Source organism: Chionomys nivalis, chromosome 11 (assembly GCF_950005125.1).
Source record: "Chionomys nivalis chromosome 11, mChiNiv1.1, whole genome shotgun sequence".
Taxonomy (NCBI): Eukaryota; Metazoa; Chordata; class Mammalia; order Rodentia; family Cricetidae; genus Chionomys; species Chionomys nivalis.
In genome coordinates, this window is record NC_080096.1 from 20640567 (window position 1) to 20664825 (window position 24259).

Sequence of the window (24259 nt, forward strand, 5' to 3'; positions counted from 1 at the left end):
CATACAGGTGTTTATTTTTGTTTTTTTTCTTGTTTTGTTTTGAGACAGGGTTTCCCAGTGTCTATGGAGCCAGACATAGAACTTGCTAAGTTCTAAGACCAGGCTGGCCTTAAACTCAGAGATCCGCCTGCCTCTGCCTCCTGAGTGCTGGGACTAAAGGTGTGCGCCACCACCTGACTCAGGCATACAGTTTAAGGGTAGAGATTGTTGATATGGTGCAACCATATTTTCTGAGCTAGAAACCAGATTTCTGATCTGATGAATCATTTTTTGTTGCATTCTGAGGCCATGGGAAACCATATTTTGGAGCTGAAATGCTCAAATCACTAGACCACTTTATAGGAAGCAAGGCAGACAAAATGTCAAAAATATGAATTATCCTTACACAATCAGGCAGTCCATGTTTGCTGTAGCACTAGAAGAAATGCGCTCCCTTCCTTTCCCTCCCCATCTCTCCCTCTTTCCCTCTTTACTTCCCTCCTTCCTTCCCCTCCACATCTCTCCCTCTCTTTACCCCTTTCCCTCCCCTCCCCTCCCCTTTCTTTTCTTTTCTTTCTCGACGTCTCATTCTGTACCAAACTCGCCTGAAACTCGCCGTGTAGCCCAGGCTGACCTGGAGCAGCAGTGTGCACCCCCACGTCTGACCTGCACTCAGTTATAAGGAAGAAATCTAGAAAGAGGAAGTTTGGTTGGACGTTATCATCAGACACAGATGCAGTGAGCCGGCTCTGTGTGTCTCAATCTCGGCTTTCCCTATTTGTCCTCACTTGAGATTATTTAAGGCTATTTTGACATTAATAATGTGAAATGCTTTAAAATAGGCGGTCCCAGTTGAAGGTGAAAATATAGACGAACAAAAAGGGGCACCGCTCTTCTCTTCTTAGTGTTTGGGACGAAGGGAAAGAAAGTGGATAATGAACTGCGTGGTTTTGTGCATGTGCTAGAATCTAGTGGGGGAGGGGAGGGGGAGGGGAGCAGGACACTCCTGTTGGCAGGTCCTACCTGTGCTGAGATGTGGTGGGAGGCTGTGCTGGAGAGCCAGCATCACGGTGCTCAGTCTGAGCCACATCCTCACCATAACAAACAAACAGAACATTTTGAAGGGAGCTTTTAGAACTACCTGGGCTGTCTTGCTTTTCTTTCCCGCTGTGTAATGGCTTTCTCTTGGCCCCTTCCTTTGGTTGCAGACTGTCAAAGGTGGAATTTCTGAGACCCGAATTGAGAAGAGAATTGTGATCACAGGAGATGCTGATGTTGACCACGATCAGGTGGGAATGTAGGAGGGGCCCCGATGGGCACAGCAGCGTCTTCAAACAGCTGCCTTAGCTCTTGGGAAGAAACAGGGAAGCCTGAGGGGGCGAGGCTGTTAGTGGGGTGGACAGGCAGTGCATGGGCCTGTTGGCCACACCTGTAGTCCTAGCACTCAGGAGGCTGCGGCAGGAAGTTTACCACGGCCAGCCTGAGCTACACAGTGAGATCCTGTTTCAAACAACAAAAAGTAAGTGTGTATACAGGAGGAGATGGTGGGTGCATGTGGGCTTTAAGTCCATGGATCCCCAGTTGTTATTCAGGGGTGGTGGTGACACAGAAACAAAGAGGAGGTGCTGTCCCTGCTCCAGAGTGCCACAGTAGCTCAACAGACAGCAGGAGGAGGGTAAGACACCAGGAGATGTGGTGTCCTGGATCTGTTGCCAACTTGCTGTGTGACCTTGCGTAGATCACTTTCCATCTGATGCTTTCCTCTCTAAAAGAGAGTGGGTTGATCCAGATAATTCCAGGGCCCTTCTGGGTGCTAAAACTCTATGTTTTTATGTTAATTAGGTACTAATTGTGTGCTACAAGCAATTAGCAAATAATAAGGTCAGAATTAATGTTCCTAATTCACTGCTGGGTGCTGTTGGAACAGTGAAGCTTCCGAGGAGAGGGGGTGGAAGAGCCTGGTGGAGGGGGCCGGCCTGCCAAAGCATCGCTGACCCTGGTGTGCCAAGAACAGGAAGAGGGGCTGCAGGGTTAGGACGCACTGCTGTGGATACTGTGCTCAGGGTCCCAGAAGCAAGGCCGGAAGCCCAGGTAGGGGCCTGAGCCTGGGTGCTGAGCTCAGTGGGTCCTTCCTACTGCCAGCCTGCCACCTATGGTTTGAGCCCTGCTGTGTTGCCTGCGATCTCTGGCAGCAATGCTGTGGGGTAGAAGGCAGAGAGTAGGACAGGCCTGCACCCTGACTCCGCCCCTGTCTACTGAGGACACCTTGCAGCCACTTTGAGCTGTGCCTTTACCCTGTAAAATGAAGATCCTCATGAGTTAATGTCGTGATACTAGACGGCTCAGAGGAGAGCTCCTGGGACCCTCGAAGACTCTAGGAAGGTGGAGGAGGTGTGGTTTGCTCCTGCTTGGGAGGATGCACTTTAGAAAGAACTCTGTTGAGAAAAGCTTAATCCAGGCTTTCTTAGAGAGAGGCGGAGCCTCCAGGGAGAGGACTTGAGCTGAGCGCAGAGAAAACCTATGTAGCAGCTGGGTCAGGGAAGAGGAGCAGGGGCCAGCAAAGACAGCAGGTTTTGTGGAAATCCAGATGCCAGAAGTTGTCGTCTACTCCCCTTGACTGGCTGGAGGTTGTCCTGAGGATCCATCAGGCAACCGGCTCTAACAGGCTACAGTGGTGTCACAGAAACTCAGAGGCTCAGACCGGCACCCTGGAACCTAAGGGACTCTGACAAGAGAGCATCAAATTCAAATTCAAAAGCCCGGTTTCCCTCTCAGCTGTGAAACAACTTGGCGTCTGTGCCTGTCGCCTGCAGTGCTCTTGTTTACAGGGTAGGACTTAGCGCAGAGCCCTGACTCTCTGGGCTGTGAAGATTAGGTAGATAAATGTGCTTAAACCAGTGCACAGGACGCCACAGGTCAGCCTGTCTTCCTGCCTGCCTTTAACTTTCGCCAGAGAAACCTGTGTGCTCTCTCACCTTCCTGGCCTGACTCTCCCTGTTCCCACATTGAACACGGTTTGTGCCCTAGGTTCACCACCTGAACAAATCTTTTCACTCCTAAGACTGCCTGTTTCTCTGAAGAAAACATCTGCCCTTCCTTGCCTTTTTATTCCAAGTCCAGTAGCCTCCTCTGCAAGACAGGGCAGGGCAGGGCAGGGCAGGGCAAGGTGCTGGTCCACTCGGGCTGTACAGTGTGCTGCTCTGGTGCTGCCATCATAACAGAAATGCACCAGGCTTCTCTGACCAGCTTTGCCTCTGTCTTTCACAGGTCCTTGTACAAGCCATCAAGGAGGCCAAGGAACAGCACCCAGACATGTCAGTGACCAAGGTGGTCGTCCACCAGGAGACCGAGATCTCTGAGGAGTGAGCTCAGGTAAGGGTGTTCCTGCTGGGATGGGGGATGCCACCATCTCAGCCAGAGCTCTGGACACTTGGGGAGCCCCTGACCCCAAGACAGGTCCACTCTGGAACTCAAGAAAGTAAAGGCAGAAGCTGCAGTTAACTATGTGGCTCCAACCAGAGCAGCTAGGTCATAGGTGTCCTTCTGCCTTAGCGTGCCAGCATCACTGGGTAGGAGGAGATACCTAAAACTTGGCTCTGAACTGTCACCCACCTCTGGAGTCCCCTGCACTCGCTGTTATTGGCTCTTGGCAACTCCAGGATCTGTGGGCCAGAACCAGGGAGGGCTAGAGAACAGAGCTGAGAACAGGGCCTGACTTCTGCATGAACGCACGGGGGGTTGGGACATGCACAAATACAGACAGATGAATATCTAAAGTGGACGCTCGGTAGGAAAGCCAGTGCAGCTCACCATGTCACGGCCACGAGAACATGGTGGTGGTGCTGGAAGCTTGCTCCTTTGTGGGGGTTCAAACTCGTGCTTTTCTTCCCTCTAGGGACTGTCCTGTCCCGGTCCCCACCCCTCCCCATCCAAGAGAAGCCAGCATATCATAAAGAAGCCAGCCTGCAACAGTCAGACTTTGAAGACTGTTCCACACCACAGAAAACCAACTTGATTTTCTACTGGAATTTATACCGAGACTCTTCTAGATGCCACAGCTGTTTTCTATATTGTGATACAGAAATTGTCAGCTTTTCAGTCTATGAACTGTTTTTAAGACATTTTGGGTTTTTTATGGGGTGGTTGGTGACCCTTCAGCCTCTCCTCACTCATTTCCAACTCAGACCCTGACAGGATCCACAGACTTCCTGAGAGCCCTCCAGAGACCCTGTCAGCCGTGAGGCCAGAGCCAGCTCATGGGACCTCCTGCTCCTTCTGCAGCTTCCTATCCTGGACGACACAGAAACTTCATGCACCAGTGAATGTCAGGCAGGGCAGACGACCTGGTCACAGACGTCCCTTTGCAGGGTGTTTGATGAGGCAGGGACCTCAGCTGAGCACCTGGTGTCACACACCCTACTTCTGTTGGGAGCTGTAGGTCAGAGACATCAGTTGCTTCAGGTAGAACTAATACTGTGAACATTTGAATGCATCTGTGGCCTTCACCTCCCCAGCTGTCCTGTCCCTCATCAGAAACAGCAACTTTGCCAAGTGTTCCCCAGCTCCCATCTCAGGAGACCAGAATTTACGGAAAAATTAGGCACTCTTAGCCAAAAGTGCCGGTGGAACATTTTTAGTTGTAGTTTGGGAAGGAAAAGTTAATGAGGTTTTAAAAATCAGGTCTTGCTGTTCAGGAGCGCACTTCACCCAGGGGAGTGGCACCCTTACCTTGGTTGGACCCCACGGAGAGTGCTCCCAGCCTCAGCCGGGCCGCCTCCTCCATGGTAAGGGATGTGGCTCAGGGAAGAGGGTGCGCTCTGTGCCTGAGGGTGCCCTCCAGAAGCAAGGGTATTGCTTACCTCCTGGTGGTCATCCCTGAGTGGGGTGGGTGTGAGCAACTCTGCTCATCCCCCCAACGCTTGAGATGTCTTGAGATGTCTGTCAGGTTTTTTTGGACTTTATTTTTATTGTGGATTTTGGATTTAGTTTCCTTTTTCTTTTTTAATATTGGTTTTGAAAAAGGAGCCTGATATCCCCAATTGGTGGTGAGAATTTGTGGCCTTTTTTTTTTCCTTTTCTCCAAACAGGGCCTCTGTAATCCTCCAGCTTACTTCCTACAAACAGATCTGCCTGGGAAGCTTCTTAGACTCCTAATTCTAGGCTAGGAATGAACTTCATGAGGGTTGACAGCGGGTCTCTAGCAGCACTGGCTGAAGGACAGTGAGCCAGCGTAAAGCCTGGCTGAGTGCTCTTTACACAGACTCAGCGACCTTGAACTGGTTTTGAGTGTGCATTTTTCTTTTAGCTCCTGTGAGACTGTTAGCAACAGCAGCTTGCTCTCAGGAGGGAAAGCCTTGGGTTCTGCTCCCAGACACAAGCCTACAGACTGGTACGGGGCCTGGTGGGACTGAGCCAGAGGAGGCTGTGCTGGGAGTGGGGTTAGCATGGACTCCAGCTCTGAGACCCAGGAGGAGGAAGAGAAGGGCCGCCTGCCCACTGAGCGCTGTGCTCTGGGCTATCCTCATCAGGACCTCAAACCTGGGCACCTGACCTCTGCTCCTCTCTGCTGCCTTTGTCTGGAAATTGGACCAGAATTCTGACATCCCCCCAGGCCTCCTCCCCCTCCTTTGCCAGCTCTGGCAACAGATCTTGGGATATAGTAATTGTTTGGATTTTTTTTTTTTCTTTCTGCAGTTGGTGTGAAGAACAAACTCTGTCCAGGTAGAAGTAGCGAGGGGGAGGGGAATCCCATCTCCAGGGTCAGGGACTTGGCAGGAATTTTCCCAAAGTGACTCAGGCAAGCACAGTTAACAAACCCAACTGCAGTTTTATTTTTACTCCAGAAGTAGATTTCCTTCAAACCACATGAGATCTCTGCCACCCACCCACAAAGCGAGCCCTATATTCCTCAGCTGAGGGCCCAAGGAGGCTAACTCTAGGGACCCTCCCCCAGGCCAGCAGTGTATTCTGGAGGATGCTGAGCAGCTGGGGCCGGCGGGTGGTGGAGTTATGGCCTAGCCAGCACCTCCAATGCTGATGGGAAATACAAGCCCCAGGCTGGTTGTTTTTACAAATCTCTCAGATTACTATTATTTTGATGACAAAAATGAAGGAGCTTTGTAAATTTTTCTAAAAATTATGAATCATATCAAGTAGTTGTTTACATTTGACAGAATAGGAACGATGGCGGTAGAGCCAACTGGAAAACCCTAGGTGAGAGAGGCAGTGATGGGCCTGCCGTCCGCACCTTTCATAGCGACAGATGTGGCTGAGTGTTTTAGCTAAGTGTTTGGTCTTGCTTCTTGTATGGCATTTTTCAATAAACATGACAAAAAAAAAAAAACTTCTGTGAGGATTGATCCACTTTAAAATTTCTAACAAAAGCATGGAAAAAATTAAACCTGGGAAGGGGAGCCACTGTGTGTGCGCTAAGCAGCCCACGCTGGCCAGAGTGCAGCTCCGGGCTGTGGAAGTAACTGCTGACAACTGGCGGATGCCTTCTGCCAGCTGGGGGAGACTTTGCGGCACGGCCCCGGAGGAAAGTGAGACAGACCTGTCTCTGTGGGGAGCTGTCTGACCCCAGGAGCAGGGCACTGGCAGTAGTGAGCCCTGCCGGATAGCCCACATGGCTGGAGGAAGAATGGGCCTGAAGTGGCAGTCAGAGGTGCAGTCACGGCCCCAGAAAGCTGCAGACGGTCTCTGTTCCACTTCATCTCCCGCCTTCCCCCTGGAGGTCCCACCTCCATCACCACTGCCACCTTGGAGGGGGCTGTCCCAGCCTGAGACATCCCAACCTACCACTGTTGCCTTTGCCTAGGTACCCGCGCATCTCTGGATGCTCCTGGCCTAGCCTGCAGCCCCTCAGGTACCTGTCCCGGGGCTAAGGCCACATGGGCTGAAGAAATTCCTGAGGCTGAACCATGCTGGTATCCACGTTAACACATGCCCCTGAGGCTGGCCGGTGCAGCTGGCACTGCAGGTCAGGAGGCTGAGCGGCGGCTGTCACCGCAGCATCCATCCTAGCCTCAGAAGTGACTGAAGCAGCTAGTGGACACTGGACTTCTGGTGTCCTGGTCCCATGGTCCACGCTGGTAGCCTCACAGCAGGTTATCCCTTGCACCTCAGACCCGGGCCCCCAAGTCTCCACCCAGTTTGGCATAGCCCCCCAGACTGAGTCTGTCCAGCCGTGGCCAACTTCGGTGGGCACAGTCCCGAGCGGCTGGGGTCCCCAGGAGCAACTCCCCCAGACCCAGGTCCAGAGACTTGGAGTGCTCAATGCAGGAACCAGAGGGCTGCACCGTGATGATCACGTGGCCAGTCTGAGTCCGAGGACCCCAGGGTGGTGGCAGCCCCGGGCCCTTCAACGGGTAGCCATGGAGCAGCGCGGGCAACCCAGAGCGAGGATTGGCAGGCTCGGACCGAAGGCTGCGCACCGACGGGACGGGCGAGGGACCCCTCCTTGGGGCCAGGTCCCAAGTCTCGGGCTCCGCGACGGTGCCCGGGGATCCAGGCGCCGGACTGGGCAGCAGCGCGTCCCAGCCGGAGCCGTCGGGCGGCCGTAGCGCCTGCGCCCTCAGCACGCCCCGGCGGAGCCGCCGCGTCTCCAGGTCCCGGTTCTCGTAGAGCAGCGTGTTGGCACAGATGAACACGAACAGGCCGACGCCCATGATCACCGGCCCCAGCAGCCGCAGGCGTTCGTGGGGCCCGTGCGCGCGGCCGGTCCTCGGGGCGTGGGAAGCGCGGCCCGGCCAGTAGCCCGCCACGGCGATGCCCATGCCCACCAGCACCACGAGCGCGCCCAGCGCCGCGAACGCCCCCGACGGCGAGCGCAGCCGCAGCCGTGCCCGCACCCGCAGCGGCTCTGGCGGCGAGCGCGGTCTCCGGCGCCGGCCCAGGCGGCGGCCCAGGCGCGAGACGCGACCCTCGGGGCTCCTGCGCGCGCCGCCGTCTCCGGGGCTCCCGGCCGTCATCGCGCGCTCGTCCGGGCGCTCTGCGGGGACAAGCAGAGAGGCAGACGGTGACCCGACGGGCCGGGCTCCGGGGGAGGGACGCGCGGGGCCGCCTCGGTCGGCCGCTTGGAGATCCCTGGCGGCCACCCCCGGATTTTCCCGCGGCCGCAAGGCAGGGAGCCGCCCCCGCTCGGGTTTTCCGCAGCGGAGCTGGGAGCCAGCGTTGGCCGGGCCCGCGGGCGGAGCGCAGGGAGGGGGCTGCGGGGCTCGGGTGCAGCCGGGGCTGCGGGGCTCCTGCAGCCTGCGCGCGCTCCGCCCGCCCGCCCGCACCGGCACCCCCCTCCTCCCGAAACCGTGGCCCGGGTAAGTACCTCCCGGGCTCGACCCCACCCCCGCACGTGGCCGCCCCGAAGTAACCGGGGGAGGGGGCGCTCGGACCGCCCCGGGGCTGCGGGTCGCGCGCCCGCGTACCACCTCCCCCCGTGCTGCGCTGTACATACCGCAGCGAGGGCCGCCGGGGGTGTCTCTGACAGCGGCTTCTGCTTGCTCGCCCACTCCTTGCAGACTTCCTCAGCCAGCACTGGAGCTGCAGCAGGAGAGACTTGAGCTAGACTCTGGGAAGACCGTTCTGGCCGAGACCAGCCAGTCAGAGCAGAGGAGGCAGCGGCGGACTTTGTCCAGGATTCTTTTCCACTCCTCCAGAAAAGACCTCCCCCTTCCCCCACGGCCGGGCTAGGACCGGGGCTGGAGGCAGGGGACTGCCAGTGCGGGACGCAGCTCCTCGTGGGACAGACTGTCCTCCCGGATCCCTCGTCGGCCCAGGCAAGGCTGTTCCCAGATTGCGGTGTTTCCGATTCGGGCTCCCGGGGATGAATCATCCCCCTTTCCCGCCGCCTGGCCTCTTTTCCAGCCTCCTCCGCCCGAGGCCTCCGTGGGCCGCGTCCGGGCCGGAGCAGCACCGCCCAGGGGTCGGGGCTGCACGCTGGAGCCGCTCCAGGAGGCCACTCGCCGTGGCCCGGGCACCGAGAGGCCGCGGGGCAGCGGGGATCGGGGCGTCCACGGGCTCTCGGCCGGAGACGACCCCGGGGTCCCGGTGAGAAGCGGCCTAGCCCGGGCCTAGCCCGGATTGATCCCCGCCTAGGGCCCCTCAGGCCCGGCCCCGACCCCCACGACCCCCTGGCGGGCTCCAGAAAGGCCACGGGGTGACTGAGCCCCGCCCCGGACCCCGCCTCCGCCCGCGCCCTCGACGGAACGGCGCCCGCCTGGCCCGGCCCCGCCGACGGCCCCGTTCGCGCCTCCGGGCGCGCGGCCAGTTTCCATGATGCCGACTCGGTTCGGGAGCCCCCGCCTGGGATTGATTAGTCCGTGGCCCGCGCTAATGAGAGCCGGCTGCGCGCGGCCCGCGCCCCTCTGCCCCCGGAGACCGGCATCCCCCGGCCGCGGAGCCTCCCAAGGCGATCTGGAGACCTCCCGCTCCCTGTGTTCTCGTGCGGAGGCATCTCTCTGCTGACCCCAGCTCCGTACTCACTCGCTGGGCCTTTGTGCGACTCTCCTGCCTCCCCGGTCCTTCTGTCTTCCCGGGTGTTCCCCGACCTGGGCCACAAGCCCAGCTTCACTCTCAGAGGCCGGGGCGTTCTGTGGTCCCTGAACCCGAACCTCCACCAGCGAGGGCCTCCCTAACCAGAGCACACTCCTGTCGGGCTCCCAGCTCTCTCCCCTGCCCGTCAGTCCTAGTCTAGCTCCCCCCCCCCCCCCTTTTTCCCGGTCTTCATCTAGAATCATCCTGCTTTCCTCCCCTCCCCGTAGCCACTGTCCTCCCTAGGCCACTCCATCTCTTAGAGTCCCAGTGGTCTGGCACCGCCTGCCCCTGCTAGGGGCGCTTTGCACGGAGCATCCTACGAATCCGACTGAGCTGAAACCCAGCTCCCTGGTGCTGTCCAAAAGGTTTCCGAGCCCGTCTTGTTTGAGCATGCCCCGACCCTCTCACCTGGCTGGTGTGGCCGAATCTCTCTAGGTCCCCAGCCCCTCTGAGCTCTGGCCCCAGGCCTCAGCCAGTTCCTGGCTCTTCTGTCAGAAACACCGATTCCCCGCTCCACCTCACGCTCCTGCGGGGCTCTGGGCCCTTGCTCCAGCCCCTGGCCAGGCCTTCCCTGCTTGGCGCTCTCTCTGCACACAGGTGAGCCCCTGGATTGCTCTGGGGACTGGGTGTCTTTTCCTGGGTCCTTGCCGGCCTTGAAGTCCGAGGGGCAAGGCTATTTGTGCCCTGCTTCTTCCTGGAGCCTTGTACTCAGGGGAATGTGTGTCCCAGCTGGCCCTCCATGCTGGAGGAACATGTGTGAGGCCTGTGTCTTCCCCCACTCCTCCTGTTCTCCACGCTGGGGCCCTGCTCAAGGGGAGGAGGAGGGAGAGAGAGAGAGAAAGAAAGAACACCTAAGCTCTCCGCGGCTCAGTTTCCCCATCTTTATAAGAACAAAAAACAACGCCACGGAGTGTTTTCAGAGTTGAAAGGAGAGCACACATGTTGAACACCTGGCACAACGCGCATGCCAACAAACTGCCCGCCCTGCCCTGCGACCGCGGGCTTCAGGCGGGGTCTGAGCTGTGAAGGTTGTGGCGACAGGTCCCTTTCCCAGGTGTAAACCCCTCTGATTCTCTTCGGAGCTCTGGAAAGTAACAAGCGGGGAGATAAGGAACCCGGGAGGGGAGCACACATTCCTTCCCACCGGCCTCCTGCAGAGGGACCTCCCAGCCTGACGGTTCCATCCTGTCTCTGCAGATGTGTGGCTGGCCAGTGGCCTGTGTTGGGACAGTGATGCTTCCCAGGCGTCTGGATCCCACGCAGTTCTGCCCTGGCCTCTGTGTGACCGGGACGCCTTTCCTTCTGGACCGGGAGGAGGAGCCGGGATGGATGAGGTGGAAGCTGGAAACGTTACACCATCACCCTGAGACTGTGGGGGACTGGGTGCAGTGCACCCCCCCACACACACACACAGTTACAGAGAAAGACGGACTGATGGACAGGCACAGCCCTACCATGCTCAGATCATGGAATCTCTCTCATCACTTTAGAAAAGTCTGCCCCATCTCTAGAGGGCACAGCTGATGGCTGTATGGCCCCCGCTCCTGGTGACTTTAACACAGAGATGCCTAGGGCTCTTTCAGAGCCGCCCAGGGGAGGGAGTGTGGTTCTCCAGCTTTGCAGAATGGCTGTAGGGGAGTCATACTTCCCCCGTCAGCATCTACCCTGCATCCCTCACCTCACTGGCAGCGTTGGGGTGGGAACAGTTCAGTGAGCTGTGTTTCACAAGGTGAACCCAGAATCCCAAACACAGGCTCCATTTCCTGAAGCAGAACCCCAGAGATGGGTAGTGACTTGCCCAGGGCAGCTCAGCCAATGCCTGGCAAAGCTGGGATCCAGGCTTCTGAATCACAGTTACATCCGGAGTGCAGGCCTTTAGAGGGTAGTGGCTGTGTGCCGTGTAATTCATGCCCCCCCTCTGGAAGCTCTACACTGGGTGACATGGGCTTTCTAGGTGTCCTTAGGCTGCTGGCATAGCCTAGGGAAAATGAATGTGGGCTCTGTGGCTCCCTGAAGCCCAGCGAGGAGGAGGAAGAGCCTGGTTGACCCAGGAGCCACTGCGGGAACAAGGACCCTGTGGCCACAGCAGCTTCCACAATAGTGCCTGGGTGGAAGACTAAATGGCTCCCCGGCTGTCACCTGTGTGTGTGTGTGTGTGTGTGCTCGGGTGCATGTGTGCTAGCAGGGAAGGGAGGGGTAGTAATGGGCTTGCCTATGGTCACGTGCCAAAACAAGGATGTGTGAGAACCAGGCCAATCAGTTTGGCTGTTGAAGAGCAGGTGCTTCCTGCCTGGGGGCGACGGACTTTGTCCCTCCAAGACTGCGGGTGCAGCAGCTGCCCCGGGGAGTCCCATCTAGTCCCTCCAGGAAGTGGTCCACTCTGCTCTGAAGACCCCAGGAGGCCTGGCCGAGCCCTGCTCAGAAGTGAAGTGCCCAGAAACCTTAACTGCTTGAGCGGCAGTCACCTTAGCAGGGGTACCACCTCAGTCCTGAAAGTTCCACCTGGGCCGACTCAGAGCGGACATCTTCTCCCCCCCACACACACCAGGAGGAGGGTAGGATAGGAAGTCCAAAGATGAGCAAGAGCTGGGAAGAGATTTCTCTCAAAACCCTGGGAGTGAGGGGGCTCACAGATGATCTGCCAAGGGCTTGGAACAGGGCCGCTTGTTGGAAATGTGGCCACAGACACATGCTGACCTCCGTGGGTCTTCTCCAAAACAGGTGTGTCCCTTAGATCCTCCCCCTCCTACTCCTGAGTGCTCCCAGCTGACAGGTCCCAGCAGGAACCTCTGAAACAAAACCAAGAGAAAATTGGCTAGTGTGGGCGTGTGTGTGTGTGTGTGTGTGGGGGGGGTGTTACATCTCTGGGCCTGGGCTGCAAGGTTGGGAAATGACGTTTGTACACAGGCTAAGCCGTTGAGAGGAGCCGGGCAGCGGGTCTTCTACCCACCCTGGCCTAGTAGCGGTCTGTGTGCTGTGAACCTCCATGGTGCCACGTGTAGCTGTTTCCGGGATTGTTTTGCACAGGGGCTGGGAAAAGCAAGGCAGAGCGGCTGTCTCCCGACCTCACAGCAGGACCCTTTAGTAGAGGAGCTGCTGGGGAGGCTGCAGGCTTGTCTGCCTTCCCTAGGCTGTGGCACTTGCCTTTGTGGTTGAAGATCTTTGCTGTCCCCTGTCCCCAGGCGCCTAAATCCAGCAGAGGGGTTGGGGACCCCAGAGGACAGCCGGAATTTCGTGGGGAGCTGGGAAGTGAATTCTGAGACAACCAGGAGTCAGCCACAGATACCTCGGGCGTGCGGCAACTCCTTTTGGTGACAGTGAGCCCACAATGAAGCAGTGGGCTCCGTGTCTCATGGGAAGTGGGCTCTGGACCCTCACCAGGGCAAGAGGCGCCCAGCCTGAAGGGGGCGGGGTGGAGAAGGTGTGGGGTGCCCCCTGGCGGCCAGGCTTCAGCACTGCCCGAGTGTGCCAGCTGCCCTCGTTGGTGCCCACGTGTTCTTGCTGATCTGCCAGGAACACCCGCCTTCAGGCCTCGTGTGAACTCCCTGCAAACACCCTGCTCCCCTGGAGAGGTCAGAGCAGATGTCCATCCGGGTGTTTGCCACGTGCAGCTTACGGCCGGCTTGGTAGTGCTCTCAGAGGCCAGAGAGGGCTGCACCGCTCGCCTCCCTGAGGTTCCCTCGGGAAACTTGAGGTTAAGAAGTGCAAGATCACCCCATAACGACAGCTATATCCCACCTCACTGAATGGGTCCACTCACCCATTCTTCCCTGTCGGCTTGCGTGGACACGGCCCTCGCTTGGGCATCCAGCAGGCCCGAAGAGGCCCCTCTTTATCAGACAGGTCTGTTGAAGGTTGTGGCAGCCACCAGCACAGGGGACAGAAGCCCATTCACAAGTCCCCCTCATCCCTGCACAGCAGGCTGCCTGGTGAACCTTTGCGTCCACAGCCACGTCACTCATTTCACAGGGCAGGGCTGCAGGCCACAATGGGTGTCACCGTCCTGATGTCAAGGCCCTGAGTGGCGAGATGGTACCCAGGCGGCCTCCAGTGTGGGCTGAGGTGGGAGGAGAGGATGCCGCTCTGCCCAGCTCTGAGCCCATTCCTGAAGGTGAAGCGGGTGCAGACACGATCTGGACCTCAAGTCCGTGTGAGTCCAGAGCCCTCTCCACACTGAGCTGGCAGACAGCTAGGCCGGGAGTGTTAAACTTACCCAAGGCCATCCAGCAGGAAGACAAAGGCAGTCTCACCACTGAGTCTCCAGCCCTGCCCGCAAAAAAACGCCGTCAGCACACCATTTGCCCAGGGCCAGATCAATGGCCTCCCCGCCCCCACCATACTCCCAGGAAGCTCAGACCCCTGATTTAAAAACTGTAGGGGAGAGGAAAGAATGTCCCCGGAGGGCTGAGGTCCTAGAAGGGTCTCCCCAGAGCTCAGCGATGCGGAAGCCTGTGCTGGCTGGTCCGAAATTACCCTGCCTACATGTGTTTCCTTGTTATGGGCTGCGGTCCACATTCCTGGTTTGGAAGAATCACCCATGATGCCCCAGGAGGCTTTTCAAACATCTTCACCGACTCATCTTCTCTTGCCAGGAGATGCTGGAGGGCCAAATACGAAGATGAACGAAGTCACCGAAAGTTCCACAGTCAACTTGGATGGTAGGTTCCTGGTTCACTCCACCCCACCCCGGGAGCTACCGGAGCCTGCGCGGCGGGTTGGGAGGGAGGCAACTGCCACGCTCTGCTGCGGCGGCTGCGGCACGGTGCCTGAATTTACGAGCCGGCCGCGTGGTGGGGCTTGGCTGGCCTCCCTTCCCCAGGTCGGTTATAAATCAGGCCCGCGTAAACGCCTTTGTCCTGGGCAGCTTTTCTCTGCCCTCTCGGGATTAATGTCTAGGAGGCAAGAACTATCCCGCTTCTGCCAAATCTGATTTTCCTCTCGCCCCCGGCGTGGTTTGTGGTTCTCGTCCAGCAGCAGCAGTTCACAATCAGGTCCGCAACCCTGGATCATGACTGGGGTCAGGTGCCGCGCACCCCGCACGGTGGTTGTGATTGGCGTCTCTTTAGAACAGCTCGGGCGGTTCTTCACTGGACTAGAAGAACCGGGGTTGTCTGGAAGGTGAGGATTAAAGATAAATGCAAAGTCCTGTACACACTGGCCAAGCAGGGAAGACCTGGCCCCTCTCTGAGTGTCAGTTCCTCCTAAGAGGAGGATACCCTGGTTCTACTAAGATAGTGTTTTTTGTTTTGTTTTGTTTTTAATAGCTCCTGTTCAGTTTTGACAATCCCTACATGTGGAACTGGAGTGTGCACTCGGCTCTGTGTGGCTTTCATATTTTGGGAAACATCCAGGGGTCTTCCTGACCTAGCGTTTCTTCATCCCCCTCCTAGGAGGTAGCCTAAGGGTCTGCAGGGGCTTTGCAGGGTGTCAAAGTTGCAGGCACCGCCCCAGCCCCCAGCCTTACCCTACTTGGAGTAGGCCCTGCCTCACCCTTTTTGCTGAAGCTGAGGGGAACCAGTGCCTTTTCTAGCTCCTACCATGGCCTGACTTCCTCCTGCTCTCATGAATGGCCCTCTATCCTACCCATTAACAAAGGAGACCTTCCAGCTTCCACAGGGACCAAAAAGAAGCCTTAGAGGCTTGTGATGAAACCAGAGGGTACAAGACTTGCCTAGCTTGTATTAAAATCTAGGTCTGAGATCTCAATCTCTCTCTCTGTCTCTCCCTCTCTCCCTCCCTCCCTCCCTCCCTCCTTCCCTCCCTCCCTCCCTCTCTCTCTCTCTCTCTCTCTCTCTCTCTCTCTCTCTCTCTCTCTCTCTCACACGCACACACACACAGAACCTTCTTTCACTTAAAACTCAGCTTCATCCAAGAATCTGAGACATGGTTGAGCATTGGATGCTTGTATAGAAGACCCAGGCCCATGTTTGGTAGCTCACAACTGTTTGTAAGGCTAGTTCCAAGGGATCTAGGGATCTGACACCCTCTTTTGACTTTTTTTTTTTTTTAAGATTTATTTATTATGTATACAACATTCTGCCTTGATGTATGCCCGCACGCCAGAGGAGGGAGCCAGATCTCAGTACAGATGGTTGTGAGCCACCATGTGGTTGCTGGGAATTGAACTCAGGACCTCTGGAAGAGCAACCAGTGCTCTTAACCTCTGAGCCATCTCTCCAGCCCCCTCTTTTGACTTCTTTAGACATTAGGCACACACAACAAACCTTTTTTTTTTTTTTTGTAAATCAGCATCATCAGGGTAGTGTCGCCTTATGTCACTGAAATGTGTCCTGGGAGGGAGAAGGAAGTGCACTGTGGACCCTACTGACTTGAATAAATCGGTTTTTTTCTGGGCATGTCATGTGTAAATGTCCCTGTTTTCATTTTTCCTTCTTTCTTTCCCGTGCCCTCAATGTGGTGTGTAGAGGCTGTGATTGAATAACCACACAACACTACTGTTGGAGGCTGCAGACGCCTGGCCCCTTCCTTGACTTTCTTTGCTGGCCTCAGATCCTTTGCCTGCTGGAGTGAACTGAGCAAAACAACTTGTTTACCTGTGCCTGCAGCTGCTCTGAGCACGAGACCTTGATGGCAGGAGAGTGGTTTCTGGTGGGGCTGCGACTGAAAGGTCCCGAGAGCTGGGGCGTGGCCAGAGCCCTAGATAAGCTGCCCCTGCGCACGATAAAGTTGACATTCTTGTATCGAGAATGACCCGTGCCCCCATGTCTCTGTGTGCGTGTGTTTTTAAGTCTCCAGCTTAGTTACCCAAGGCTCAGGTACCACAAGATCAGGAACCAGGGAATCCTGAGAGATCACCTCAGGAATGGTGAGGGTGGATTGAAGATGGGTATGTCTGTGTGTTTTTAAAAGAATGGAAGGAAGCCGGGCGGTGGTGGCGCACGCCTTTAATCCCAGCACTTGGGAGGCAGAGGCAGGTGAATCTCTGTGAGTTCGAGACCAGCCTGGTCTACAAGAGCTAGTTCCAGGACAGGCTCCAAAACCACAGAGAAACCCTGTCTCGAAAAACCAAAAAAAAAAAGAATGGAAGAAAAGAGTAAGTTTTTTTTTTTTTAAAGAGACAGAGTATAGACAGATTAAAAGAAGAAAAGATGGAACGTGTTCAGATGTATGTTATTGTGTTGTCTTTTGGTTGGTTGACTGGAGAAAGACATTTTGATTCTGGCAACCGCTAAGAAAGGTATCTTGACTTTAAAATATGGGTCTAAGGATATGTTGCTTTGGAAAAGACGTTCTGCTTTTGTTTCCACTGAGCATGAGAACCTGTGGGATCCTTCCAGACTCCTGTGAATACCCCCAAGGTTATGTTGCTCAATGAGCAGCAGGAACTAGTTTACAGAGAAAACGCACACCCAAATTCCCTAAACTATTGTTTATTGGAGGAAGTGGGGATTGGGAGCCTGACTGCCATTGTGGACCCAAGGAATGGAGGAGCTCGGGTCCCTTCCGTACTTCCCAAGTGTGAGCCTGCTTCCTGGAGTCCCCGCAAGCAGAGAGGTGGCAGCTGGAACTGAGCGTGGCAAGGGCAGCAGACAGCTGTGAATTCTCACAGAGAGGCCCAGAAGGCAGCAGCAGGGCAAGGAGGTGGTGGTTCCCAGCTCTGCCCACCCAGGAGTCTGCAACGTGAGCAGCAGGCTTCCCCACAGGACCCCAATTCACGCAGTAGCTAATGGTGAAGGTTCCCAAGCCTGCCTGCTGCCCCTACCCGTTATGGTGGCACATGCCAGTAGGATTTGCAAACTATGGGGGCGGTTCTGACCACTGAACCTGTGCAGCATATGTTAGAAGACCAGGGTTTTAGCCTCGGGTGGGGGCTGGGCAAAGATCTTCAGGGGCATCCACAGGCTGTTGCTGAGGAAGGGTTGACTATGTAGCGTGGTGGGGACAGAATAGGTTGGAAAATATTCTGAGGGCCACTGTTGAGCCACAAGTTGCAATTCCCATCAAATGGAGAGAAACTAGGCTGGTATGGGAAAAACGGTGGCCCCTATCAGAAGAAAAGTTACTGGCTGCTCAGCAGCTTGTGCAAGAACAGTTAGTTGCTGGGCAGATAGTCCCATCCCCTTCCCCCTGGAATACCCCCATATTTGTTATCAAAAAGAAATCTGGCAGTTGGCGACTATTGCAGGACCTCAGGCAGGTTAATAAATGCATGGAAATTATAGGATCATTACAGCCAGGATTGCCAGGACCTGTGCTTTCCCTAAGGATTATCACATGGTGGTGGCTGCCCTCAAGGACTGCTCTTTTACTATTTGCATCCTGAGGACTCACCCGAATTTGCTTTCAGTGCTCCTTCTAATAATTTCAGAGAGCTGCCCCAAAGGTATCAATGGGTTGTGTTGTCCCAGGGCATGGTCAATAGTTCAACTTTGTGCCAGTTATGTTTCCAGAGCCTCGTGGCCCCTCAGGGAGCAACATCCCCGGCTATATTCGTTATATGGATTATATTCTTATTGCAGGCTCAAAGGAATGTGATTTGCATGCAGAGTTGCAGACACTTTATGAGGACTGTAACAGTCTGCTTTAGTTGCTGCCCCCGAGAAAATGCAGACTATGTTTCCTTTTCAGTATTTGGGCCATCAGCTCCTACAGACTGGAGTTCGGCCACAAAAAAATCACTCTTAGACTAGATCAGCTCCTCACTCTTAATGACTTTCAACAGCTTTTGGCAGACATTAGTTGGATTAGACCATCAATGGGGTGAACAACAGGAGAATTAAAACCCTTGTTTGAAATATTTATTTATTTACTTATTTATTATGTATACAATATTCTGTCTGTGTGTATGCTTGCAGGCCAGAAGAGGGCACCAGACCCCACTACAGATGGCTGTGAGCCACCATGTGGTTGCTGGGAATTGAACTCAGGACCTTTGGAAGAGCAGGCAATGCTCTTAACCACTGAGCCATCTCTCCAGCCCCCTTGTTTGAAATCTTAAGAGATGACTCAAGCCGGGCGGTGGTGGCGCACGCCTTTAATCCCAGCACTTGGGAGGCAGAGGCAGGCGGATCTCTGTGAGTTCGAGACCAGCCTGGTCTACAAGAGCTAGTTCCAGGACAGGCTCCAAAGCCACAGAGAAACCCTGTCTCGAAAAACCAAAAAAAAAAAAAAAAAAAAAAAAAGAGAGAGGTGACTCAAACCATATGTCTCCCGGGCTATTGACACCTGAAGGCCGTGAATGTCTTAGATTAGTCAAGCAGCAGTTAGCAGAAGTCCATCTGAATTTTATTCATTATCGCCAGCCTTTGCTTCTGCTGGTCTTCTGCATAGCCTTGCATCCCACTGCAGTCTTTTGGCAGGAGGGACCTATTCCCTGTGTTCATGGATGAGACTCTCCCAAAAAGGTTGTGCAGCCCTATCAATTGGCTGTCCTGCAGGTGTAGCACACTGCCTACCTGGGAAGTCTTAGGACGTTTGGCAAAATCCCTGGTAAAGTGATTGTTCCGTGCAATAAGGAGCAGCTTAGCTGGCTCCAGTTATTTAGCCCAGAATAGACCATCTTTCTAACCACTCAGTCTGCTGAATTTGACAACCACTACTCCCCTAATAAATTAATAAAACTTTTTGAGGAACATCCGGTTTGCTTTCCTAAAATTATTTTGCTAGCTCCCCTAGATTGTGCCCTTAATGTATTTATGGATGGACCCTCCAATGGCACGGCTGCTGCAGTCACAGCCCAGAAGACTGGTAAAATAAAAGTGCCCTACAAGTCTGCACAAATAGTAGGATTGGCTGCTATTCATTTAGCCTTAGTTACCTTTCCAGCTGAACTTAGGAATCTTTTTACTGATAGCATATATGTTGCTAAGGTTCTTCCCCCGTTTGGAAATGGCAGGAAATATAGCCACTACCTCTGCAGTTCATGAATTGTTGACTAACATTCAATTACTTTTCTGGAAAAGATCTCGTAAGATTTATATTGGCCACCTTCGGGCACATCCTGGCTTACCTGGCCCTCTTAGTGAAGGCAATGCACAGCTTGATCAAATGACCCATGCTCTCTTAATCTCTCTGCCCCAGGATTCCTTGGTCTCTGCCCAGTGGGCTTATGATAAATTCCATTTTAATGTTACTTCTTTGAGGCTCACGTATAAAATTTCTAAGGAACAAGCTCTTAAGATTGTCAAAGCAAGTCCTTTGTGTGCAGAACTTGCTCCTGCCCCTCATCTGGGAGTTAATCCTCGGGGTCTTTTGCACAATCATATCTGGCAGATGGATGTTACTCATGTGGCATCTTTTGGCAAATTGGGATTTGTGCATGTTTCTGTGGCTACTTATTCAGGCATGCTCTTTACCTCCCTCTGCCCACTCGGGGAAAAGGTGAGGGATGTGAAAAGCCTTTGCCTCCAAGCTTTTGCCTACATGGGGGCCCCAAAATTGATTAAAATGGACAGTGGACCAACTTATATCAGCAAAGGCTCTCAATTATTCTGTGACCATTATGACATGCTTCATAAAACAAGAATTCCTTACAATCCCCAGGAACAAGCTATAGTGGAATAGATTTACCAAACTCTCAAAAACTATATTTACAAAACAAAAAAGGGGGAGTATAGTACTCCCCGGGATATCCTTTCTAATGTTTTCTATATATTAAATTTTCTAACAGTTGAATCACATACTCAAACATCAGCTGCTCAGAGGCACTGGCGGCCCCGTGGCTCTACTCATCGATGGTACAGTGGAAGGCGGTGTGGGAGTGCATGCGTGTTTCTGTAGGGTACTGAAAGCCCCACTTGGATTCCTGAATGGCTTGTGTGTCCTATGGACAGTTCTCCTGACCATCAGCCACGGCCAACAGGTACAATGGGCCCCGGTCAGGAATCCTCCGGTGCTGATGTCGGTAGGCCTGGATAGTCCCGTGTGGCCGTACTTCCTTTCCACTGATTGGGCTATGGAACAGCCAGCCGTTATTGGTATGTGGAAACTATCTGGCAGTTTGGGTTTTATATTTGCCGAATTTTCCTTCTCGTGTTAAATGTTGGCCCGGTACTACGATTTATGGCCAGAACACGTTATTCATTGTGGTGACGGGGACTGTGATCACTTTACAAGAATGTTAGCAAGGATTCTCAGTTCCTTTCTGGAATCCAGCCCAGTGGGGTGCAGTGCCTACTTCGTGCCTGTTTAAATTTTGGACCCTTGGCTGTGTAGGATTCTACCTTGTTTAACAGAAAACAAGATGGAAAACCAGAGCCAAAATAGGGCTTCTCATGCGGCTGTCTGTGCCGCATGATTCTGCCCTTAACTCTTCTCAAGTTTTGTGTCTTTTGAACAGCTGTTGGGCTAACGAGATGACTGCCACTGTGGGCCGGGTTCCAGGCTTGGTGTCTGTTCCCGTGAGTCAACTGGTGCTGACTTTGGGATCACCGTGGGTGGCTGGATTGCCACCGCTGCAGCCTCTGAGACAACCAGATAATCGCTGTGGCTAGCGCTGTTGATCCCCTAGCCAGACAGGTTGCCACTGCCTTCGAGATCCAGAATTCCCTATATAATTTTCGCCAGGGCATTTTTCGGTTTGACCTAACAGTCGGAGCACACGGTTGGCTCCCTTTCCTTTCATTGTATTTGTGCCACGCCCTATCCAATCCAGCCACTCCCATATGGCCTAGGTTTGCTGAGCAGCTAGGAACTCCTGTAGCGGGAGGGTTTCTGTTGCTCTGCCTCCACAACAGGCAGCGGCAGCGGCAGCGGCAGCAGCAGCACCAGCAGCGATTTGCCCAGGAAAGTGGGCTTCCTCCGAGAGCAGTATGGGTTAGCAGGCTACAGAAAGACCAGTGAGCCAGAGACGGGTAAGACAGGAGCCTGTGAGTCGCTTCTGCAACCCAAGACAGGCCTGGTCTAATTATATGAAAAAGAGGGATTATATGGCTGTAGACCCCTGGCCCCTTGACTTTCTTTGCCGGCCTCAGACCCTTTGCCTGCTGGAGTGAACTGAGCAAAACAACTTGTTTACCTGTGTTTGCAGCTGCTCTGAGCACGAGACCTTGATGGCAGGAGAGTGGTTTCTGGTGGGGCTGCGACTAAAAGATCCCGAGAGCTGGGGCGTGGCCAGAGCCCTAGATAAGCTGCCCCTGCGCACAATAAAGTTGGCGTTCTTGTATCAAGGATGACCCGTGTCCCTGTGTCTGTCTGTGTGCGTGTGTTTTTAAGCCTCCAGCTTCGTTCCCGGCTCGCATTCCATCCCGTAGTGCAGGCACTACACGCTGCCGGCCCTGCTCCGTAATTATTTCAGGCTTCGAGATCTTTCCAGCCTAGCTCTCCTGCAACAGACAAGCACTCAGCAGAGGGGGTGTGGCTGGGCCCAGAGTGGACCTGGCTTCACTTGGTATGGCTTTTATTTTTGTCTTCAACCATTTGAAAAGCTAGACTCCTTCTGAACTCACAGGGCACGTCTAGTGAGCACCAGGCTTTCGGCCACGGGTTGTGGCTTGCCAGCCCCTAACCTCAGACTGCGGGGAATTAAAGTGATGAACTACTCCTTCCCGCCGCTGGGACAGAGCACCGCACAGAGCAACTTAAGGTTTATCTTTGTTCACGATTTGAGGATGCTGTCCGTCATGGCAGGGAAGACATGGCGGCCTGAGGCAGCTAGAGGAAACTGTCCGTCATGGGAGGTAAGACACAGGGAAGACACGGCTGTTGAGGCAGCTGTATCTGGCTACATGCTGCGGCTCAGCTCTCTGTTTCCTTCATTCCCAGATCCCAGCCTATGCAATGGTGACACCCACATTCTTGGGAGTTCATCCCTCTTCAGGAACTTTTCTGAAAACACTCCCTTATCCTCACAGCCCCCACCCCTTGCCCCATCTCCAAGTGTTTTCTTTCTTTTCTTTTTTTTTTTTTTTTTTTTTTTTTTTTTTTGGTTTTTCGAGACAGGGTTTCTCTGTAGCTTTGGAGCCTGTCCTGGAACTAGCTCTTGTAGACCAAGCTGGCCTCAAACTCAGAGATCCGCCTGTCTCTGCCTCCCAAGTGCCTGGCTCTCAAGTATATTTCTATGTGACTGTCAATCCAGTTTGGTTGACAAGAGTCAGACCTGGTGGCTCACACCTGTAACCACAGCTCTCAGAAGACGGAGGCAGGCAAGAGGTGCTATGGGATGGCGGCCATCTGGGTTTTATAGTGAGTACCAGGGCAGCCTGGGCTACTGAATGGGAAACTGCCTATAAATGAATACATACATACATACATACATACATGCATACATACATACATAGCAAGAGTTTTGAAAGCCTGGCTTGGTGGTTTACGCCTTTAATCCCAGCACTCTAGAGACAAGACAGGCAGAGCTCTGTGGGTTCCTGGCTTACACACCTCAGCTGGTCTGTACCTGGCCTAGCCTGGCTTTTGAGACTACGCTTCTCTGCCTCCAACATCACGGTCAGAGGAGCCCCCCTAAACTTCTCACCTCTGTTCCTTCCTAAAGTCGACCACTATTTATTATACAGCACGGACCGTCCCCTGAACCAGGCAGTCGCCATCTTTGGACATTCAGCTGTGCCCCCTTGTAAAGGATCATCCCGACTGAGTTTGAATGACTTCATCGCTGCTGGGTAAAGATTTCCCAGGTGTTGTCTGTTGGAGACCACACCTGTATAAATCTCATCTGTGCTCTTTAGAGTGACCTTTTGTGGAATCATACCTCAGTTTGTCCCTGAGACCTTAGAAGGGTAGGCATTGCTTTTGTCGCCTCCGTGGAAGAGATTTTAGTAACACTTGGCCTAGTAATCAGGTGGGAGCCACTGAGGAAGTGTTTGGGAAGAGCAAAGGTGTTTGTTGTCCCTGATACGGGGAATGGGACAGATGAAGCTGAGTCAGGGCGGGGGAGGGAGATGCCATGTTTGAAGAGGAAACTTTGACATGGGGATTTGTCCCTACAGGGTTTGCGGGAGCAGTGGCAGGGGCTGTCGGGGAAAATCCGGACTGGCAGTCGTCTTCCAGGTGGTGTGGAGTGGGTTCCCCTGCCTGATGGTGGGAGCCCCGGAAGTACGGGCAGGCGGAAGGTCTAGCGCAGTTGTTAAAAGCACTGGGAGCCTGTAAGTAATCTAACAGGGTCGCGGTGTCAGACCTGCTTTTGTGTTTGTGTGGCGAAGAGGGTCCAGGTAGTATAGCGCTCACCCTTGAGTGTTTTGTCCGTTTGGAGACTCGGTTAAGAGACGCGTGCCTGCACCTGAAGAAGGAAGCATGGGGTGGGGGCAGTTCTCCAAGGCTGCAAAGCCTGGGGAAGTTCTAAAACCCTGCACCTGTAACTGGGAGAGTCCGCAGGTCAGCAGAGGTGTGTTCCCAGAGGCCGTAGGGTGGTTTGGGGGAATCTCAGTGCTAGGACTGGGTTCTCTCCTGAGGAGGGTTGTTTGTTACAGACGCCCTAGAGGCCACAAAGACAACGAAGTTCACAGTCACAGTTGTTACATTCCGGGGCTGATGGTGAGACCCTGTTGAGGCTTAGAGAAGTATCCAGGATGGGCCTGAAGTGTCCCCTGAGAGCAAACTTGAAGTGTCAGAAGTTGCTGCGACTATGCTGGGGAAGAACGAAGGCTTAAAGACATATCCAGCTGTGGGTCGCCAGCTGTGGGTCAGGCATTCGTCGCAGTGGAAGTGCCAGCCAGAGCAACAGTGTGCGCATGTGCGCAGTTACTGTCGGAACCAGCTTTCTGATTGGACTTAAGGCTCGCTCGCGCCACAGGAGGTAAATTGCTTCTGGCACCGGGAAATTAGGAAAAATCCTGCGACC

At 54.4% G+C, this 24259-nt stretch overlaps 3 protein-coding genes across 14 annotated transcripts in view; 2 read left to right on the plus strand and 1 right to left on the minus strand.

The window, feature by feature from the left end:
- The window catches only part of Epb41 (erythrocyte membrane protein band 4.1), a 151742-nt gene extending 145951 nt beyond the window's left edge, over positions 1-5791 (plus strand). For all 11 annotated transcript variants that reach the window (XM_057785599.1, XM_057785596.1, XM_057785597.1 and 8 more), the window contains 3 exons: positions 1188-1268; positions 3247-3351; positions 3875-5791. In XM_057785599.1, the coding sequence (XP_057641582.1) occupies positions 1188-1268; positions 3247-3345 (180 nt within the window). In that variant the 3' untranslated portion in view covers positions 3346-3351; positions 3875-5791. The remainder of the gene's footprint in view (positions 1-1187; positions 1269-3246; positions 3352-3874) is intronic.
- A 517-nt stretch (positions 5792-6308) lies between these two features.
- Positions 6309-8514, minus strand: Tmem200b (transmembrane protein 200B). Of its 2 annotated transcripts, XM_057785613.1 has the most exons (2): positions 8429-8514; positions 6309-7969 (listed from the first exon to the last, which is right to left on the minus strand). In XM_057785613.1, the coding sequence occupies exon 2, from the start codon at positions 7947-7949 to the stop codon at positions 7101-7103; it is 849 nt and encodes a 282-aa protein (XP_057641596.1). In that variant the 5' UTR covers positions 7950-7969; positions 8429-8514; the 3' UTR covers positions 6309-7100. The 2 variants fall into 2 exon arrangements, with proteins under 2 accessions (XP_057641596.1, XP_057641597.1); XM_057785614.1 differs by lacking the exon at positions 8429-8514 and having other exon boundaries at positions 6309-8378.
- A 735-nt stretch (positions 8515-9249) lies between these two features.
- Positions 9250-15855, plus strand: LOC130883605 (uncharacterized). Its single transcript, XM_057784191.1, has 6 exons — positions 9250-9423; positions 9943-10104; positions 10705-10841; positions 14100-14165; positions 14479-14625; positions 14772-15855. The coding sequence occupies exons 1-6, from the start codon at positions 9250-9252 to the stop codon at positions 14902-14904; spliced, it is 819 nt and encodes a 272-aa protein (XP_057640174.1). The 3' UTR covers positions 14905-15855.
- The last annotated feature ends 8404 nt before the right edge of the window (positions 15856-24259 follow it).

What these genes read in the sequence shown, in the direction of transcription:
- Tmem200b (XM_057785613.1), bottom strand. Translation starts at nt 7,949, where the DNA reads ATGACGGCCGGGAGCCCCGGAGACGGCGGCGCGCGCAGGAGCCCCGAG.
- LOC130883605 (XM_057784191.1), top strand. Translation starts at nt 9,250, where the DNA reads ATGCCGACTCGGTTCGGGAGCCCCCGCCTGGGATTGATTAGTCCGTGG. An exon ending in GGCGCTCTCTCTGCACACAG is followed by an intron (nt 10,105 to 10,704) that starts GTGAGCCCCTGG and finishes CTGTCTCTGCAG; the next exon opens with ATGTGTGGCTGGCCAGTGGC. An exon ending in GAGGAGCCGGGATGGATGAG is followed by an intron (nt 10,842 to 14,099) that starts GTGGAAGCTGGA and finishes TTCTCTTGCCAG; the next exon opens with GAGATGCTGGAGGGCCAAAT.